Source organism: Leuresthes tenuis, unplaced genomic scaffold (assembly GCF_036924035.1).
Source record: "Leuresthes tenuis unplaced genomic scaffold, fLeuTen1.0.hap1 SCAF_11, whole genome shotgun sequence".
NCBI classification, from domain to species: Eukaryota; Metazoa; Chordata; class Actinopteri; order Atheriniformes; family Atherinopsidae; genus Leuresthes; species Leuresthes tenuis.
Genome location: NW_027325365.1, coordinates 23,278,182 through 23,299,748, shown reverse-complemented (window position 1 = coordinate 23,299,748; position 21,567 = coordinate 23,278,182). Strand labels below are relative to the sequence as shown.

The following is a 21,567-nucleotide window of genomic DNA, read 5'->3' as shown; positions in this document are numbered from 1 at the left end:
CCGGCCTCGCTCAGCTGAGCCCCTCCGCAAATTCTCATCTGTTTGGGAGCATTTATTTTTGGGAGGGATGAAAGCAAGGCGGATTTGCATAACAAACATGTCATTGTGTCCTCTGCCAGCCTTCTTCAAATTTGTAATCATAAGACTCAAAAAACGCAAAGTACAGCCTCTCGTCTGTTCCTATATAAACGCCATTGTGTCTCCACGCGGGACAACATAACAATAACAAATGAGGAGGCCTCTCTGTCTCTCAGAGATAATGGGCCTGGCACATTGTTTTCAGGTGCAATAAAAATGCAAATGGCCGTTATGTTTAGCTTGTGGTTTAATGATTTGACGGTTGTTTAATTTCCCTTGGGGATACTGGCCGAGGCTTAATTCTGCCACGTAATGTTAACAGCTAATTGTGCCCAGTTCCCCTTTAAGTGATCAGGCTGGCACAACTGCTACTGAATACAGATGGGACGTGATAGAACAACACTGGACGTCTTCATTTGGTGGTAAGTGGGGCCACATGCAGCACACGCGTAAACACAAACGCTTCCCAGCTTCAACACAAATCCACTCCTTCATTCATCATTTGCTTGAGTATAATGCACCTAAGCCCATTAACATGACACGCTCCTGATGATGTATTTTGCAGGTGCAGGCATGTGTTATTTAAGCACTAGCACACAAATGCTGACACACACAAATGCTCATTGGCTGTAACATAGAATCATCAGGGTTAATCAATACAGCCTTGTCATGCAAGGATACAACAATAGCACTACTCAACACACACACTCTCACACACAAACACGCACACACACACGCAAAGACATATCAGCGCTTTGCGTTGACTTCCATTCATTTTGGATAGACTTTGTCATGTGAAACTGAAAGTACACCTGCTTTCAACTCTAAAGTTTCACATATAAGGACTTTCAAAAAATTTTTTATCAACTTACCATACCAGATCTAAAAATGAGCTAAATACAACTTCAGCTGAAAAACAACACATGAGACATTACACTGTATCATTAATAATCAAACAAAACTACACCAAAATACAGATACAGTGTATGGAAGGTTTACACTCACTGCTCCCATAGGGATTAAGAGGGTAAGTAACAGCAGGTGCTGCTCCTCAAATGCACTTGATAAACTGATCATCAGGCAGAGTGAACGCCTCTTTTAAAGCAGACGGTTTGGAGCATTCACGTGTCACATGCCAGCACAATTCCCAGGAGGAAAGACATCAGTAATGATCTTAGAGAATCAATTGTTGCTGCCAATCAATCTGGGAGCAGTTAGATTTTTCTATTTTCAAACCATCACTCTACAGGGAGAAAGATTATGCACAAGTAGAAAACATTCAAGGCAGCTGCCAATCTATCCAGCAAGGTCATACTGTTCAGAGCTTAGAGAAACTGCAGAATACCCAAGTACTTCATCTCAGACTCTACAGGTCACATTCAGCATGTTAAGTGTTAAAGTTCATGACAGCACAATTAGAAAAAGACTGAACAAGCATGGCTTGCTTGGAAGGGTTGCAGGAGAAAGCCTCTTCTCTCTAAAAAGAACATGACAGCACAGCTTATTTTTTGTAAAATTGCATCCAAACAAACCACAACACTTCTGGATCAATGTCCTTTGGACAGACCAGACCAAAGTGGAGATATTTAAGTATATCAGCACAAACACCTCGTACCAACTGTCGAGCACGGTGGTGAAGGGTTGATGATTTGGGCTTCTTGGGTGGGATCATAACTGTGCAAAAATGAGAACCTGAAAATCAATAAACTGATACAACATCCTCCTTTTCACACACTGCCTCTGCTTTAGGCTCAGTTTTTGTCAAATAAATAATGACACAATGGGATACGTCATGTTTCGTGGTTGATCTGAAGTTGCATTTACCTCATTTGAAGACATAGTATGGACCAAATGATTTATATCATGTTCTGCTGAGTGAAAACTTATTTTGTCACATGACAGTGAATGCCCGCTTTACCTCTAAACCTAACCAGGACCCCATAAATGTCGGGGACGTTTTGGTTTCTATGACGCCTATTTGTCCCGGCCTATGTGGGAGAAGGTTCCAGTGCGATTACAAACTGACATATCCCAGTTTTTAACCTTAAACTTAAAACCTAGTTTAGATTTTCAAGAAGCCCTTTAAACTTGTGGAGTCCAGCATTTTGGACCCCATGAGGATTGCAAAGCAAACACTCAAAATCCTGACAGTAAGAAATGGCTGAGTTCTCCTACACTCCCCGACCATTCCACGAATACTACACTACCGTGTTCATGTGGGAAATCATGCACACATTGTCTCTGCCACCTCGTTCTCTCCCTCCACATCTTCCTCCCCTGTGATGCTTTCGTTCTCATGTGCCTGGAGCAGGTGCCGGTGCTCCCGCAGGCCATGATTAATGGGATCCGAGTTGTGTTCGTCTTTTTGTTTGTGAATTCACGGGAAGCCGTGGGGAACTTGTGGCACAAGGGAGAGACTGATTCGGCACACGCACCCCAGCCCCACCCTGACCCACCAATTGTTTTTAGATTCTTCAAGGAAGGGGCTCATTAATGGGGTATTAATATCACCCAGGGCTGGACTAACATGACCAACAGGAGAGTTTGCAGATAAAGCCTGCCTCAGCGTGAGAGCTTGAAAATATCTGCACACTTTTATCTGCTTTGAGCAGCCTGCCTCACTGAGGGAGGGAGGTGCTGACGGCCAGTAACACAAATACACAGACAGACGCAAACACTTTCTGATGCACTTACACACCTGCATCTCAGAGTTACTCTGGCACTCTGCAAATTGGGTGTAAAGCTCCAAACAAATCAATGGAAATACACACGCACCTGACATAACTGCATGATCAGGCTTTTACATTTTTCTTGATCACAGGGACTTTTGTAATAAGGCAAACAGTTTCAGGAGGAGACTGATGATACAATCAGTGTAATACAGTGGCAAGATGTCTTGCAACGCTGTAGCAACATATTGGAGAAGATGGTGAGTAACGTTTGTGTTCCAGAGGAGTCGAGGCTCAGGGAGAAACTGAGTCAGCACTCAGCCGCCCTCCTCCTCCTTCTCTTCATCCTCCTCCTCTTCATCCTTCTCCTCTATGGATTGTTGTCATCAGCACAAGAGCTGACTTTTGGTGAAATACATATATTACAAAGTCTTTTCGAATTGTCAAGTAAAGGCAAAATGAGGGAAAGTCTAACTATGAAAAAAATAAGTAATACCAGAGTGCAACAGCTTTTACTTCAGATGGATATTGCTGTCTGAGTTGGAAGTGAAGAACTGCCATTTAGCCTTTCATACTAAAAGATATTGCACTTTTAGATTTGAATCAAAATGACAGTCAAGTCAGCTGAAGGACTCTTTCCCAGCCTCCACAGTCGAAGTGACCTTGTGGTTTGAAAGTGGATGTCATTTATTTATATCACTAGATTTCTTTGAATTAGTTTGTGTAGTTTTAAGTTGCTATGACCATGGATGAATAAAGCTGATGTGGGTGTCATACTCTAACACATGCACTGGTGGTCTTGCTGTGTAGCCACTTGAAATCCAGATAATGAGTATCTGGGCCCAAAATCCTTATTCAACAATCTAATCATTAGCTCTCTTCACACGGTTGGTTTCACGGTGGGACCGAGGTGCTTTCATTGATGTCCTGTGTGTACGTTTGGAGGGGGGAGTGGGGTGTTGATGTTGATGAGGGGCCGAAACACCTCTGAGCTGGCAACAGAGGTCATAACAGGGCTGAGCGGTCGGTGTGTGTTTCGCAGGATTTACACGTTCATGTTTCAGGAGTCAGCAGTCAAGCGTCTTGTTCCCTTTGAATGGGGCGATGTCATGCGTTGCTGACTTGAATTCTAAGTCTGGTGCTTCGCTTTGCTAGCATAGCTTGAAATGGAAAGTTGAGAACAGTTTGACTTTTCAAGCAGCAGTGTAGACATCAGTCATCCAAACTGCTCAGCATCCTTCAGCTGGTCCATATGAATTACTGACGGCAACTTAACAAGAACATCTTTCCTGTGCAGGTAAGGTGAAAACACTATGTGAGGGCTGTTATTGATTTGCAGTTGAATCCAAAAAGGTAAAAAACTTAGACAATAGCCAGTGGTTTTGAGACTCCATTTCAGCAGATGTATTACAGATCTTTTGCTGTTTACCTGTATGTGGCCAAAGCCAGACAGGTCTAAAAACAGGCTAAAACTAAAAAAATAGGCTGAATCTGTTTAAGCACATTCAACGTCATTGGAGGGAGTTGTGTCATTTTACTCTAATGATCCTTGCAAAATGGGTGTGCAGGCAGAATAGAGAGCCAATTAGAGAGCTTAATTAGAGACCAATGTGAAATGTTGTTTCAGTGCTTAAAACTGCAGAACTCACAAAAATATGAGGAACATAATTCAGGCAACAACCCAAGAACCTTGCAGTATATTCCAAGAGGGATATGCACATGTTGGCTCTGGGTGCATAATTGGTTGTTAGCGCCAGAAATATGGTCAAAGATGTGGATTTTATGAAAGCTGTGGATGGTTTTTGCATTGAAACTGCAAGGTAAATGTTCACCATCGAACTCAACTGTTTGTGAGGCTTTGTGTTTGAAATGCTTTGCAAGTTTCAGTCTGAGAAACTGAGAGAGAAAAATCCAGTCCAGTGTCAAGGAAGGACCAGTGCATTCATCTGTGTCAGAGGCATGCTAATGTTACATCATGTTTGTAACATTAGCAAATTCTCATGCATGCTAATGTTGACCAAGAGTGTGACAATGCTCTTAACCTGTACAGCAGCTAATAGTATTTATTTTTTATGCTCACATAAACTCAGTAAGTGTGGCGTCTTTTATCTAGTCAGCTGATTTTTCTTTGGACACAGAAAAGTTATTTTTCCCCGTACAGTGGAGCTAACTTTGTGCCATTGCTACCATCTGCTACGCCTCACTGTAACGAGTGTCATAGCTGCCGTAGAACTGGTTGATGACTGTCAAAGTAAACCACGATAAAAGTTTCTAGGCAGCTGCTTCATCAAAGAAAATGTTCACGTTCAGTATATTATTTAAAGGGTTAACACTTTGAGAATATTCTTTTGATTAGCTGAATTACTTAATTCATAGCTGCTGGGAGCTCCAGAAGAACCCCTGGGGCGCATATGACTTCTGGCTGGAACTTGCAGAGGAAGAGTAAAAATGTGAGTCAAACCCTGATGCAAAACTGTGAGCACAGTGTGTATAACCACCAGTCAGCCATAACATTAAAACCTCAGATAAAATTAAAACATTGCTCATTTTACAAAAATTCAGTTCTACTAAGAAAAACTGCAACCTGGCACCACCAAACGAAACAATTCTGCTAACCAGTCACATCCCTTCATGAATGGCCAAACCAAAAAAATGTAACAGTTATACAATTCAAGGGCCATTATTGTAACCCCTCTACGTTTTTGCACTTTGGACTAACGCAGCCAGGGTACGTTTTTATATGAGACTGGGTTGCACTATAGCTATCATCCCAGTACCAGAGCACAATAAGATGTTCTCTGTCCTCACACAGACTGGTGTGATATGGAGAATCTACTTGATATCAGGCAGGTGATCTTAATGTTACAACTTAGCACCGTAGACTACTAAAATACACTGATATAATGTAGTTTAAGTATAACCTGATGCTCTCATACACTTACATATTTGAGAATAATTATGGACCACAGATGTTGTCCTCCAAAGTAAAGTGGAATCGCTGAAATTTAATAATAATTTAATTTAACAATCCGTGGCAAAGAAAATGTAATAACCACTCTTGGAATATGTTCTTTCGACTGTTTTATTCTGTAGAAAATTCCGAACAATTCTGTAGAAAAGTAAAATTGTTTAACTGGATTTTCTTTCTTATCTTTCTCATCTATTGCTATAAATCTAAATAAATCTAAATCTATTGCTGGAGTCATGTCTGCAGGTAAAGGCTGTAGACTGCAGACCTTAACATGGTGTTGCACCTGGCCGATTGACAGGAAACATGGCTCCAACAAAAGAACTATCAGCGGAGGCAAAGCTTATAAAACTCCTTCATGGAGGTAATTCAATTTGAAGTGTGTCAAAAGATATTGGCTGTTGCCAGTAAGCTTTTTGTGAAGCACGTACAAAAAAATGGGAAGAATGCAAAAGGGCAACATACAGGTTGATCAAGGAAAAGCTTCAGGACAGAGAACTGACATAAAAATAGCTAAATCTTCCAAGAGTGGCGATTTCTTTTTAAATTCTGTCTTTATTTGCTTTGCTTGGGATTTGAGCTGAGGATTTAAATCTGACAACAACAGATGATGGTCAGATGAGTATCTACTTCAACATTAAACATAAGTTATTGGGTTTTTTTTAAGCATTATTCTAAAACAACAGAAAAGTGGATTTCAAGCTTCTTACTGTCTGTTGACGCCAACCGTTTGCAAAATCCTTGAATTTAAATTGGTTTTGGATTCCTCGTTTTATGGTGTTAACAGCTGGAAGGCCAGTTATTTAACTATGATCAAATAAACAAATAAACTGTCTATTTCTCACCATTAAGTCAAATGCTCAGAATCTAATTACACATGCAACCACGTTTTAATTTACACGGTCAAACTAAAAACATAAATCTATTCATCAGATTGTCAGATAGCACAGTTTGCCTTTTATATTTCAAATTAAACACGAGTTTCGTATATATGAATAATTAAAATCATTCTTGACTTGACTTGGTGCATAATAACTTTGAGGATATGCTACAGCATTTTTAAACACACGTGTAAAAGTTCGGATCGATTCTCACATTTCAGAGCTGAGCCGAGCGGCTCCTGTGTCGATAGTTGCTCTCATGTTTCAGTTGATTAATAAAATATAAAAATGCTGTGAAGATTTAATTAGCGCTCTTGTTTCTTCTGTGAAGCAACAGTTTGGATGTGATTTGATCTGCCTCAGATATCTTTCACCACAAAGGAGACAAAAAACAAATGAAAGTGGGTTACTGACATAAGAAGTGGAGGAAGTCTTTGATTTGACTTAAAACTTAGTACTTAAATGCAGTACATCTCCTGTAGTCTTGGTCAGATCCATCACATTTCTGTCTCAGCCTGCTTCCTGTCTTAGTTTTCAGCCGAGAGGTCGCAGTGTGATGGATGTCTCCTCCACACTCTTCTGTCCTCCTCCCCCTTGGGCTCTATTTCACACTTCGCCTTGTTCTCTTTTTTCTCCTTCTCTTTGTCATTCTTTCTCTCCTTTCATTCTCTGCAGTAACTTGTTAAAAATAGAGCTTCATAAATCATGCATCTTCTCTCACAGCGACGAGGAAGAACGTGAGAAAAGAAATGAATGTGGGGATGAATAAGCCGGAGAGGGGTGTTGAGGATGAGAGACGGAGGTGGATGACATCAAACTCTGGGAGAGGGGTGGGGAGTTGACAGGGGAAGAGATTGAAGCAGCAGGGCTCTTGGCTGCCCTCACCGTCTCTCTCAACATTGGCTGTTTCACCCTGGAGTTGCGCTGGATGGAGGAAATTAATGTTAACATGCAGGGAGTGGGCTGGCGAGCGATGAGTGGTCATCTCACCAACAGAGTTACATGCTTCAAGTCATGTAACTCTGAGGAGAGAACTCACGAGAGAGGAGATGTCTCTCTCACACCCCAAGGACCATTTTACTCAGATAGTCGATCTGTCTGCCACCCAAGTAACAGCAGTCCAACTCTGACTGGAGGGGAGGTTAAGTGAGACATAGCAACTAAAGCTGCAAGACACATAACTACCACAAAACATGCCACAGGAGCCCATAGATCCATCATGCTGCTGAACAAAGTATCATATCACTAAAAGGTTACTTAGGGTATCCTCTTCACAACATCATGCACACGTTGCAAAGTAAAGGTCCTAATTACAGCACCACAGTGGTGACTGTGCACATTTCTAGCATACAAACTGAATATAGATCACCTTACTGCCTTCGTAGTTTTACATGCATGCATGCCATTAAATCGCTGTTTGCACTTCACAGTGCGGTTTCTGTTTGAATTAGATTCAGACAAAATCAGAAGCTTCTTTAAACTGGATGCATGTAAAAATGGATTTGGTCAAACAAAGACATTACAAAGGACTGTTGGAAAATAAACCAACTTAGTAAAGCTGTGGTTAGATTTAGGAGTAAAACTCAAACTTTGATCATTTTGAGAAGATGAACGCACTTCTTTTTTTTGTTGTGGAGGCATTTTATCTACTAATAATCTTCACTACTTTAAATATATATGTTTTTTGTTAAATTTTATATTTTTTTTTAAAGTGGGATCATTTTAAGTAGTTATGAGTAGTCAGCGTAATATCTGCAGTAGGCAGCAGTCGGCACACTCAGTTTGAAGTATCGAGTCGAATTTCCTTCAGGCAAAAAAAGTTAGCTGCTCAGAATGGGCCCACGAGAGAATCGAGTTTTTGCTATCTAAAAAACTTCAACCTCAAAAATGTCATCACTAGAGCAAAACTTGGTGGAGAGTCTCAGTCATTCAGGTCATGGCAATCAATTCAGAGCTGACAAAGTCTCTTGGATGAGAGGTGAAAGATCCTCAAAAATCAAGAAAAGGAGTCCAGTTGCCCTTATTCAGGCTCTTAGGGTCACAGCACAAGCTGCTGTACATTGTGGATTGTTGTGCTTTTTGTATCAGGAAATCATTCAACTTTTTCTCAACCAAAGAACATCTGTGTTGAAACACGATCCAACGGCGCAGGGAGGTTCTTTTTTTGGTGCTTGGGAAGTTTCTTGACTGAGAAATGACACATAAGCATTTACAGTAAGCGGTAGCTATGGTTATGAGCTGGTCCAGTTCTCTTAATGCAATGGAAATTAGACTAAATTCTTACTTTATCATTGTCACAACTGGGGAAATGGGGTTGTGCGTAACGTGGAAGAAGTAGGACCCAGATGCAGATTTTAAAGGACTTCATATATTTAACAAAAGAACAGAAGGTGCGGCTGAACCGGATAACAATAAATCTACACTGTGGAATAAATTAAACAAGACTATGGCTGTGGAAAACAAGAGGCAAACCCTGACCTGACAAACCTGAAAACCACGAAGCACGTTGCATAAATGAATGTGGGGAATTGTCAGTGAAGGTAAGGATTTTGCACAGAACTGAGGGAACCTGGAAACTAAAATACTGTGGGGAGGTGATTGGGGATGGAGTGCAGTTGTGAAAACAAAGACAGGTGACTTGAATTAACCTAACGTGGCATGGCAAGGGAAAACATGGCAAAAAACTATTGACTAAAAATAAACCTAAAACCTGGAAACAAAACCCAAGACATGACAGAAAAAAACAAAAAAACATGACATGACAATCATCCACTTTGGCATAGGACCATGCAGAATTAATCTTCCTTGGCTTAGAAAATAATGAGAAAGTATAGTATAAGCTTGAAACACAGTCATACATTTGAGGCAATAATTAGTTTTAGAATTTTGTTCATCTATTGCCTCTGTTCTAAACATTCATTAGTTTAAGCTTGCCCGTCAGGAATCTTACTTGATGATCTAAACTGAGAGCGTTCTGACCGCTTTCTACTGCAGGTACAACGCTGACTATTTCTAAGTACTTCACACAGCCCCACTGGAAAAACCAGAATAGCCCAAAAAACATAGCACACAACATAATATGTGTGTACATAGCACAGCACTTCAGGCGCGTTTTAGCTGAACCGTTAGGGTTTAGGTAAGCGCTGAGGCAGCACATTATTCCTCAACAGTCCATGTCACATTGCAAGAAACAACGCTCAAAATGCAGAACTATCTATAGTGTTAAAGCAGCCCAGATACCAGACTAAACGCTGTAAATTCAAAAATCCCTTTCCACAGCCAAGAGATTTTGTGTCGCAGACCTCGTTACGATACATAACATCTATTTAGCAGATGCTTTTATCCAATGCAACTTAGTTAGGAACACACTCAGGCTCAGTGTGGAGTTTGGTTTCTTGACGTTTTGAACAGTAGACTAGCTACAGCCACTTTGTAAGGAACATGCAGGGTTTAGAAAGTAAAAATTGGCATAGGAAAATAAGGTTTATGCCAATGTTTTTCCTCCTGTCTCCTGATATAATCTAACTGACTTATTCCACTCCCATCACATCAACCGTGTTGCTAAACAGAGATTTTACACATCATTTCTGTAAACTGGCAACATTTTACCCCGGTGTTTGGGTCGTAACACATCACACAACTTGGTGCATCATTATGCTGCTTCATGAAAGTGGCACTTCACGTTTCATGTCACAGCATTTTAAACTTTTCCTTCACTATCCGTCGGAGTTTTTTCTTTCCCATGGAAAAGAGATTACCGTCAAATACAAGCACAGACTAGTTTATGAAGCTGGTGGTTGTGGCTTGAAACACTTTTACATTAGATAACTGGGCTGGTTGATCATTCCCCAGTTTCAGTCCATGGCAGCAAAAAGCGGAGCTCGTAGACGCTGTAGTATGCTGTAATTACAGTGTTTTTCTTTCAGTAAGATCGCAAGTCAGTGCTTATGGTTAAGGTTTGTAAAACATTCATTCACTAGTTTTAGCTGCTTCTTGACCAAATAAGAAAGAAAAATGTTCAGAGAGAAGCCGCCTTCCCATGTAGAACTTTTCTCCATTACTCAAAGAAACCTGAACACTTTCAGTTTCTTCAACCCAGCCTGACAGGTGTAAAGATATGATATGTATTCTAGGCACATGGATCCGTATAACAGTCCCATCCTGATTCTTTTCTTTACCCTCATTATATTCAGTGCAGAGACTGATGATGCAATGGGGATTTTCCCCCTATTGACCATTCAAAATAATACAGGCGTAAGAACTCAATAGTTAGACTTTGGCTAAATCCATCTCTTTTTCATAGTGAATGTTTTTCATAACCTAACCAGTATCCATGGGGAACATTCTTAAAATTTATCATCATTTTCATTCAAACGTTAATGCCCACTGTGCTGTGAAGATCACATTTACACATTTTTGCTGTCGAACTAAAAAAAAAAAGGCCACTGAAAGAAAATCTGTAGAAAACAGAAATGCGAGTGCAAGTGGCATCTAACAGACTCCCACTCAGATCAAGGTGAAGGTCCTTGGATCGGCTTCTAAAGATGAACGTTTTTTTTGCTGCAACTGCTTATTTGTAAGATGAAGTTTTCAAAAAAGAACTTCTACTCTTTAAATAAATGACAATACTGTGATGCATATTTAATTAACTTTATGAACTAAGGGAACGATACAACAATCGACCACTACACTGAAACAGCTGACAGGTGAAGTGAGGTACGCTGTTCGTCTTGTTATGACGCAACGTTCTGCTGGGACCGCCTGCTTCCTGGCATTCACATGGCTGTTATGCATCTGAGGTGTTTACTGGAACTCCAAACTCCCCCAGATAATATCTAACCTGGAACACCCTCAGAAAACGCAGGCTCAGAGCTGTTTTGTTGGCACGAGGAGGACCTATTCAAAGTTAGACCGGTGGTCATAATGTTTTTGCTTTCCAATTAGCAGTTAGCTTGTTGATACAAACAACCACCATGGAAGGTTATTTTTAAATTGGTCGGGCCTGTCAGCAGCCCATACATCCCCATATGAGATAATACAACTACCACGTAATTTGATGATGCCATCAGAAGATCTCTGTGTCTGGATGCACATCGGACTGCACAGTCTTTTATGGGTCATTGTTGACCTCAAGATACATTTCTAAACTATGCTCACTGGTGGCAGTTGATATGGGGATGGTGTAGAACAGCGTCAACAGCTTGTGCATCTCTGGCTGAAAACTTTGTGTTACATCATTGCTGATGCCACTGATGATACTGTAATAGCAGAAGTCTGACCTGCGTCCGGGAGCATGAAGAGCTGTGTGTGTCGATTGTCATTGTCAAAATCCCTCTCACAAAGTGCCATGATGCAAGACGGGAGACCGACACCCTCCCTTTCTGCAGACGCAATCAGGTGCTCAAGGTCAGCCACCACCTGCAGATCAGTTCTGTTCAAAATGGCATTCCAGCTCAGCAGCAAGCAGATCTACAACTTCAAAGTACAGTCTCCTGTATACGTGTGCAGGCTCTCTATCACAGTTTCTGTTGCCTGGGAAACACAGGCACATCTGTAAGGTCTTAGCAGTCCTCTTCCTCCTTCTTGTAGTACGCACCGAAGGCTTGATCTTACCTCTGACATTCATGAACACAGCGCGAAAAGCAACGGACACAAACTGTCACAGGATTGTCCCTTTAAAAGCTTGCAGTAACTCAATTCAAATGTGCAAACATTATTGCAAACCCCATCGTATGCCTGAATTCTTTAAATCACTACCTGTACCACAGTTTGGGAATAAAAATCCTGCAAATTCATTTAAGGAATCTAGGCTTACATGCACCAGCAGTGTGGAAACCATTCACGTTCACAAACTTGCCAGTGTACTTGACTTTCACTAAAGGATTCCACATGGGGACACACTCAGACCGTACTGAACTTCCTGTTGTAAAGTGAGTGTAAACTGCGAACATGGAAACAGAAAAGGAGGTCAGCATTTGGTTGATGGCAGAAAAAGCGATTGGAGCGGAATCGTACATGGTATTTAAGGCCCCTAAATCAAGAGTGTTGGATACTGCCAACATAATTAAAAGTATATTTCCGTCCTAAGAGAAATGGGGAAAACATGACATTTTTCCAAGCCAGACTGAAAGTGATGGTTTATACAGGCCGTAAAACACAGAAAAACCACTTAATTGGTCCTTTAATCCCTAAGTTTGTTTAGAAAAGCACCAAACTGCCTCTCTGAGGTGAAGTGATCAGGTGTTGTCTAATTTTGGTTGATCTCCCATGACTCAGTGAGACAAAATTAGCCTTTAGGGAAACGATGCCTCTGTCCCTTCAATGACTCCACTGAGAGGGAGTGTCTCTGAAAGATTACATTCAAACCCGCACACACTCATGCACACTCTCACATGACCTTTTCACTGAGCTAAACAATACCTCGTCAATGCAGCTTTAATCCCATATACTGGAACCAGACTCAGAGCCATACACACAATGTCAATTCATCTGTGGTGTCTTCACTGCAAATAAACCTACACAGACCTTATCCATTTTTAAATAAGGATCTCAAACACACAGAGAAGAGAGGGGGACTTTTCCCCTAAGTGAGCGACTCACGGATGCAGACACATCCTCCTGCTGCAGAGTAAGTGAGGTCAACCTGTGTGTTAATAAATGATGGGTTCTGAGTGGGAACCTGCTCACTGCAGGAATTCAGGGTGTGAGAGTGAAAGAGTGAAAAGTTCAGCAGACATACAGCAGCGAAAGCACATCCAGCTCCGGCAGAAAAAGGTCTTCATATTTCATGAGCACTTTTCTCTGACTTCACATGATGGCTGCGAACAAACCTAACAGCTTGATTGCACTACACATAACGGGTCACCGCTGCTAAGGAGTGAGAGACAAATTTCAACAAGACATGCCGGTTCGCATCTGTCTGACAGTGAAGAAGAAGAAAAAAAGCAACTACACACACAAGATGCTGCTCCTTTCTTGTCTGCCAGGCTGTTGGCTCGTTTTTCTGATTTCTGTTCAGTTCAAAGAACTTGGATGTCGCGAAATGATATCTTGCAGATCGGTAACTGCGTCTGAAATTTCTGGATTCACTTACTGTTGTGAAAAAGAAAGCACATTCTCTTTCAGTTAAAGAGATTGCGTACCAGGAAATAAGAAATAATCTGGTCCATAACAGGTGTTAAAATAGGTAAATACAACCTCAGATAAACAACAGCACATGGCATATTACTCCATGTCATTATTTAACAAAAACAACTAACAATAACAACACAATTCCGGCTTCGATAACAATTAAGAGGGTTAGTAGCGCTAATCAAATGTACTTCATTAATGCTCTGCAAAGTTGTGGGGAAGTTTGCTCATAATGCACAGCGCCATGTTTGGAGGAAACCAAACACGTCACACCTGTCTGGCAGCTAAAGCTTGGCTGAAATTAGGTCATGCAACAGGACGATGATCCCAAACACAGCAGCAAATCTACAACAGAATGTCTGAAAAAGAAAAAAACAAGGTGTTGCAATCAGTGTGCGAAAGACACTTAGCTTGTAAGACAGAAGTCTTACAATCCTTACACTTACACAATCTTTACAGTATCTTGCTTGTCTGACTAAATGTCTGCAGTCTGCAGATGATGATAAACCAAATTTTACACCATTTTACCGTTCATTGGGCACATCATTTACCACACAAACAACTTTTACAGTCAGTAGTCATCAACAAAGTATTGTAGACCCAAACTGCCAGCAAATCAGACACACACATACACACTGCTCAAAAGCAGATCTACACAATGCTCCTGCCTGCTCTCTGTCCTCCTGTCCTCCATCTACCTGCTCACTCACAACTGCTTCTCCTGTCTCCTTAATACAACAGCACATGTAAAATTCTCCATGATTCATGCTATAATGCTCAATATTAAGCATACATAACAACCACAGACCAGGCTGCATTATTAGGTCCTAAGACTCAGCTTACTCTTTTTTTGGCACCAAAATAGTGCCTGATGTCTCCTCCTTTCCTCTTACTCATGTTGACTCTGTAAATGAAATCTGAACTGAGTTCAATAAAGTAGTCGTAGATTTGAATTAATACAACTACTACAATTAATCAGCGTTCAGTACACATGGATGTTAATTGTTCAACAACCCAAATAGATTAAACTCCTGCATACCTGACTGAAAACTACTGCAAGGGGTTGCCTATTTTAAAAGCTACTATATAAAAAAGGGAAAAGCCTATTTAAAGCACCACTTAAAAGCAAATTAAAATGAAACTATATTATACAATAGTTTAATATAATATGATGTGCTACACTAATACACAAATAACACTACAAACTATCAAACCTGGCAAATCAGCACGCTTTAGGCATTGTTTACAACTTGACCACAGTGCACGCCTGCAGGTTACCAGAGTGACGTGCACAGGGCACAAAGCTAACATTTGATGACATGTAAGCTAACATTCACATGAGGACATTTTACATTGAAACAGAAAGCCACCTGACACAATATAATTCGGAACTCTTAGGTGAGAAACTTAAGTGTACTAAACTAGTTAGATAGCTACTTACATTCATCTACAGCTACTTGCAACACAGCACTCTGGCGCAAATTTTTTTCGTGCACGCGCCAGTGACAGGTGACAGACAATGAAATGGTATAGTCCACTGATATTTTAATACAAGCATCTTCCTGGCATGAATATGGAATATACTGTGTATTGTAATATTTATGATGATGGCTAAGAAAGATTAATGTTTCAACCCCCCCAAAAAAAAGGAGGAATAAGTCGAAATTGGCACTATGGTTGCAATGACCCAGTTAAAGTCCAGACCTCAACCTCATTGAAATGCTGACGTGAGACCTAAAGACAACTTAGCTTATTGTGCTCTGTATAACTTTACTCTATATAACTTTACCTCCACAATGGCTCAGCTGAAATGTGGCATACCACAGGGCTCAGTCTTTGGTCCCCATCTGTTCTCTATTTATATGCCATCTCTTGGCCAGCTTATTTGAATGTGTATCATACACAATCGTTTTTACACTCATGACAAAGTGTTATATGTTTTGTTGTTGATCTAAGGTTGTAGTTACCTAATATTAAGACCTGGTAAGGACCAGAAAGAAGACCAAACCACTATGACGCTCTTGAGAAGAGTCCCAATTTTTCTAAACTTTAAAATGTTTTAGTCTATGTCAATAATTAGCATAAACACTTTCAGTGCATAGAAAAAATGTTCATGGAGATAACCTGCCTCACCAACACCAAATCTATAGGACTAGCGCTGGGCTGTGAGCCTTTTTTTGCCAGAGTGATAATTCTAGCAGTTGTAGGTCATATGTTGATGCTGGCAGGGAATAACTCTGTAAGCAGCACAAATATGAACTTATGAATTAGTCTTCTGGTTGTGTTATTTCTGACTTAAGGTACAGTGTAATTAAACCACTACAGTGTGATAACACTGAATTATTTGTGTATCATTCAAGTGTGCAAGAAGACAATGAGTCAGCTCAGACGCTGATGATCAAACTGTGTAAAACCTGTAAACTTCTATGGGTGTGAATTTAATTTTAGTTAATTTCTTGTCAGTGTTAAACTCAGTTGTCTTCAGATATAAATTAGCTCACCCCAAAACTGGCAATGAATTTCTCAAGTGGATGTGGCTGGTGCTTGTAAGACTTTTGTTCTTGTGTTTGAATTTAGAGTCTTTAACAGTCTGACAGCTCACTAGAGGGTGTTGTGGTGTGATACTCACCAGGGTAGTGAGGCGGGTGCGGGCGCTCACAGTATACTTGAGAGCCAGTTTAACCATTGAAGGCAGTCTGAGAACAACAGCCTCCATGTCCTGTTCTCCCCGCATGCCACCAGCCAGCTTTCCCAGTCCGTCTATGTAGCTTCTCCAGTGAGGCTGCACCTCTGCTGCTCCCCCCAGGCAGCCCTGCATCACTGCTTGACAGAAGCCTCTGCAGACTGGCGGCCCCAGCATGCCCTGGCATTGTGGGCAGTACCATAGCTTCAGCAGGGCCCGGCTGCAATCTCGGCTGAGTCGCAGATGGTCCGTGGTGTTGACTACCTCGATGCCCAGGTTCAGCGCCTGCAGGAAGACTCGTGTGGCCAGGAGGGAGCGAGACAGACGTGTCATCATCAGTTTAGGATAAGGGCCAAATGCTCCCGAGTCCTTCCAGGCACCTCGGACACACTCCTCAGACACAGAGGATGTACTGCCGCCCAGCAGGCGGCGGTACATGAGGGGAAAGAGTCTGTCGAAGAGCGCCTCTACCATGTGGTCCACTGCAGAGTCCGAGCCAAGGATGTAGAGAGACATGTCCAGGAAGAGCTGCCCTATAGAGCTATAGGCCACGCCTCCCAGCCCTGGGAACTCCATCTTCAGCATGGCCAGGGTGGAGTTCCGGCCATGACGCAGCACCAGGTCAAAGGCCTCTGCAAGAAAGCAAGAGAGCCACATGAAAAGTAGTCAGATGAGGTGAAAAATCATGCCGTTATTTGAAAGCTGCTGTATTCATAAGGCAATTTTGTGCCTCAGTTATCACATATGCTGTGCCAAAATGTCATAAAACAGGCATCAGTGTAGCTAAAAAAAAAACATGAAACACTCAAATTGATGCTGCTCCCTCCAAACAGCTAAACAATTCTGAACGATTACAGCTAAAGAAAACCTCCCACACACAACCTCTTTTTTCCCTTTACACAGCTTATCCAGGAAAAAAAAGAACAGAAATTCATGATGACTTTCAATTCTACAAAACAGCAATCTGAGAAAGAGCCCACAGGATATTAAAAAAAAAGACAGTATTAATGTCAATGCATTAGTTAAATGTGCGAGGCTTGGCTGTTAAGATCTCTGTGAGGAGGAAAGCATTCATAGCAACAGGAGGGAGGGGAGGAGGCAAAAATAATCAGTGCAGTTTCAAGGCATCAAGTGAAGTCTTATCAACAAGGTGGCACAAGACGAGAAGGCTCCATCATCGGCCCTGTGGCAGAATAAGTGAGGACCCAACAACAGAGGGGATTTAAAGCTCCATTACTGAACTAAGCAGGGGAGCTGAGACTCAGTGAAATGAAGCTTTGGACAGGAGAATGGCTGCAGATGCCAAAATCCCATTTATATCGCGGCAAGGCCACTTAATCACTTTGTTGAAAGCGATAGCCACAACTGCTCTTGGAGCACGGGTGCTCAGAGGGAAACATTGGTTTAGGGGACATTAGTGGAAGTTGATCTTTGTGCTGCAACAGCTCTCCATTTCATCTTTCTTTTTTTTGCTTGGACAGTTTAATTTCGCTTTTCACATGCTTCTCTGGGGTCAGTTGAGCCTCATCAGGCTCTACAGAGCGTTGTGTCCTTGGTAAGCACCGAGAAAAAGTATGACAGCTCTGTTTTTTTGTTAGTTTTTTGTTTCTCTTGTGTACAGTTTGAGAAATCCTCCAGTTTGATCTGATTTACTTTTATAAACTATACAGCAGTGTGCATTTGAACTATGTAACCTCTGACAGATGAGAGGAGACAGTGCTCCCTCTGATACTCAAATGAAAGGTTGAATTCACAACAGCACTTTGAGAATGTGCTGTTTCCTGCTTGAAGGTCTTCCCCTGTCTAGAACTGTGTTCAGACTCAATAAAGTCTGATCAAAGACACAAGTGGCCATGAAGAAACTGATGGTTCATTCCAGACCGGGATGAAAACTAGTTTTAATGTGTCAGAACTCAAGATTGGTTAGAAATTACAGACAGGATGCAATGGGAGAATACGGCAATGGACTAATTGCAACTTGTCACCAAGAAAATTCTCTGGCTTGACTTCTATGAAGTCTTCATCTTATTCAGCCTTCATATACCATTCAATTTTTTTCATTTGCCCTGAAATCCGTTTTACATTTTGATACTTTTTGTGAGCAAAAATCAGCTTATGGGATTAACTGGGTCAAAAGTTTCATTTCGCTGACTTAAATCGGAGTCAAGACTTTTCCAGAGTGGGATTTGGATCCCTCTTTTTATCAATCCATAAATCAGAACTTCCGTCAACAGAACTTTGTTGCCAGAGATAAACATTGCCATTTCACATTTCCAGAAACCACTGACATGTACTGTGTAGCTGCTATGTTTTTCAAGCTGGCACTCTATATATTTTTTAAACTGTTTTGAAACTCATCAATTTTCAATGTTAGATACAAGGACACTGCAGCTGCAGATATTAATGTGTGTTAATAAGAAGCAGGTTGGAAACTTGCAATTGCACGCTCAGCGAAACAGTTGCCGGTTGGAGAAAGTGAAGAAAAGCATCAGAGGATGCATGGATGAGTGTGAGAGGATGTTTGGGAGCGGTGCACATCTGCTTGGTTTTTCAGGCAACGCCTGTCCTTCTGTGTCTGGAAGCACTTCCCTCTGAGATCCATGAGCAGACTGATGTGCAGATTGCCAGCTGAGACAAGATAAACTGAAAGGCCCACACATGCAAAATTTACAGACCTACACAGAAATGGAACATTTTCAATTCCTGGTAAGATGCTAAAAAAAAAGCCTCTTATATTTGCTTATTGGTCGAAAGCTGTGGGCAGAGTAAAAGCTGTTTGCTTCTCCTTCTCTTGGTTCCTCTGAAATCTTCCAACATCCATCCTTGTAATTCAGCTGCTATCTGCAGTATCTCTTACACCACAAAGAGGAGAGCCACTTTGTAATGGTAAAGAGAAAGACTAGAGGGCTCTTCATAAATGCAATTCAATGACTGTGATTAGCTGGGGTCACGGCAAGAATCATTGTCAGCCCATTTCCTGCATGTGCTGCTCACTCTATGCCATCAGTAAAAAGCCTGTACAGGATCAGGTATCCTTTAATGGAAGGGAAAGGGGTTATATGTCAAAGACCTGTGACACACTGGGTACAACTGTACGAGCTGAAGAGCAGACGATTACCCGAGCAGGAGCCAACAGAATCATACTGGGTCATGCTTAAAATTAGCAGTTTCTCCTGAGACTGACGGCTTTTTACAGTCAGATCAGCCGAACAAGGCAGAGGCAAATGTCTCTGGCTGCCCTCCTTTACCTCTGTCAGCCTACTGCACATGTCAGATAATCCTTACTCTGAGGATTTGGGGCCTCTCGGATTCCAGTGCTTATCAGATCTACAAAAATGATTCTGTTCTTGACAGGTACTCGGTCACATGATGTTAATCTAGCGTGCCGTGTGAGATTGCAAAAGCTTCAGAATGTCTACTTTCTCTGCATATCATGTTGTTAATCAAACACAGTAATCACACACTGATTAAACACTGCAGAATTTGGGTCATCTGCAGAGAAGGAAGTTAATATATTTCTCACGATGAGGTCAATTATTTCTGACATTGAAAGGCTCTAAATGACTGCAGCTCTGACATAAAACTGGTCCTCTTATAATCGATTTATGGCCTGACAAATGATCATATATGATATTCAAGAGCCTATCAGTTTCTGTCTTGCATAACTCAAGCTGGCAGCTCATAACACGCCAGCCTCGACTGACCATTGACTGTGGTTGATGCTGTGAAGGCAGACATACACCATGCCGCCTCATCCATCACTGGCCCGTACAACCATTATCCCCCATGAGAAGAAAACATCAATAAATTACCCCAGTGATGAGACTAATTCATTTGGCTGATGGAGTTTCACCTCTAGCTGACACTGAGACGGATGGAGGAGCCGCTGCCACCTGGACTCTGTAACAAAGTGCTACCTGTCCAGGACACAGAGAGGGGACTGCCAGGAAAGTCAGCTTTGATGAAAAGTTATCTCTTTAAAGGAGCTTTATCAAGCTTGTGGTCCAGTCCAGTGTTTGCACCATCACATGCACAGGCTGATTCAATCAGATGTGTCCTAACAGCTCTAACATTCTGCAATGATTTAATGAGTCTGCCAAGGACTACAGCAGAACGGACAGTAGACAATATGCTGCTTTCCAGACGTGCTTCACTCAGAGCGACCTGGTAACCCGAGATCCGCTCCACCTGATGTCCCCTCTCTTGTGGGATCAGTGTGCGTCTGTGCACCAGGCGGCAGTGAGGCAGAGCAGGTCAGGGCGGGAACGGCCGCTTCCAGGAACAAAGCAGACAGGATGCTGGTAAGACCTAGATAGCATCACCAGCAGACCATGAGGGCCAATGGACAGCGGGGTAGAAATGAGACATGTATTAGGTTACTCCATCTGTTAGAGAGCACTTCATCGCACACACACACACACACACACACACCTACTCACTGCAGTCACGGCGCACGGCAGCAGCCAGGCGGTGACAGTGTGGGCGAACATTTGGCAAACCGTGGTGTGAGGGAAAGGTTTGGGTCAGGTGTAAGGACTCACACCACACACTCACAAACGCAGATTTCACCTTTCATTAATTTATCTGCCAGAGTTTCTGGAATGTTTCCACACAGCTTGACTAATTAAGAAACAAGGAACAACCCTATCTGCTTACAGAAAATGACCAAAAATATTCTCAAAGTTATCATTTTCTTTTATTTTATTCAAATAAGACATTTCTGGCAAAGAACCCTTTCAGTTTGGGTGTGGTGTTTGTGCCATACTTTCTATAGTCCGACAGAACCGAAAGTGATCTCACCTGAAACTCCAAACAGAACTGCACAACTACAATAATTACATCTAGATTAAGTCTAGTTTTAATCCCATGAAATCAGTCAATCCACTGTCTTATATGTTATGCGTACTCTGTGCCATGCATTTAGCTGATTGTGCTATTTATCAAAAACAAAGCATTTGGCATCGTGGCTCATTTTGAAACTATCCCTGAATCACATCGTCAAATGTGCGTTAATCCTCTTGGACTTGTTGCCAATCAATGCACCATATCCTCCTGAGTGCTAATTGCTATCAAGCAGTGCCAAATTAGCTTTTGGCTCTTATAACACTAAGATATGTATTTGTGCTCCATTTCGAAACATTTACTTCACCACTGACA

General features: G+C 41.7%; 1 protein-coding gene across 1 annotated transcript in view; it reads right to left on the bottom strand.

Annotated features, from left to right (window-relative positions):
- gpc3 (glypican 3) overlaps nucleotides 1-21,567 on the bottom strand; it is a 182,277-nt gene that overhangs the window by 38,292 nt on the left and 122,418 nt on the right. Inside the window, exon 3 of the mRNA XM_072396197.1 lies at nucleotides 16,357-17,042. Coding sequence (XP_072252298.1) covers nucleotides 16,357-17,042 — 686 coding nt within the window. The remainder of the gene's footprint in view (nucleotides 1-16,356; nucleotides 17,043-21,567) is intronic.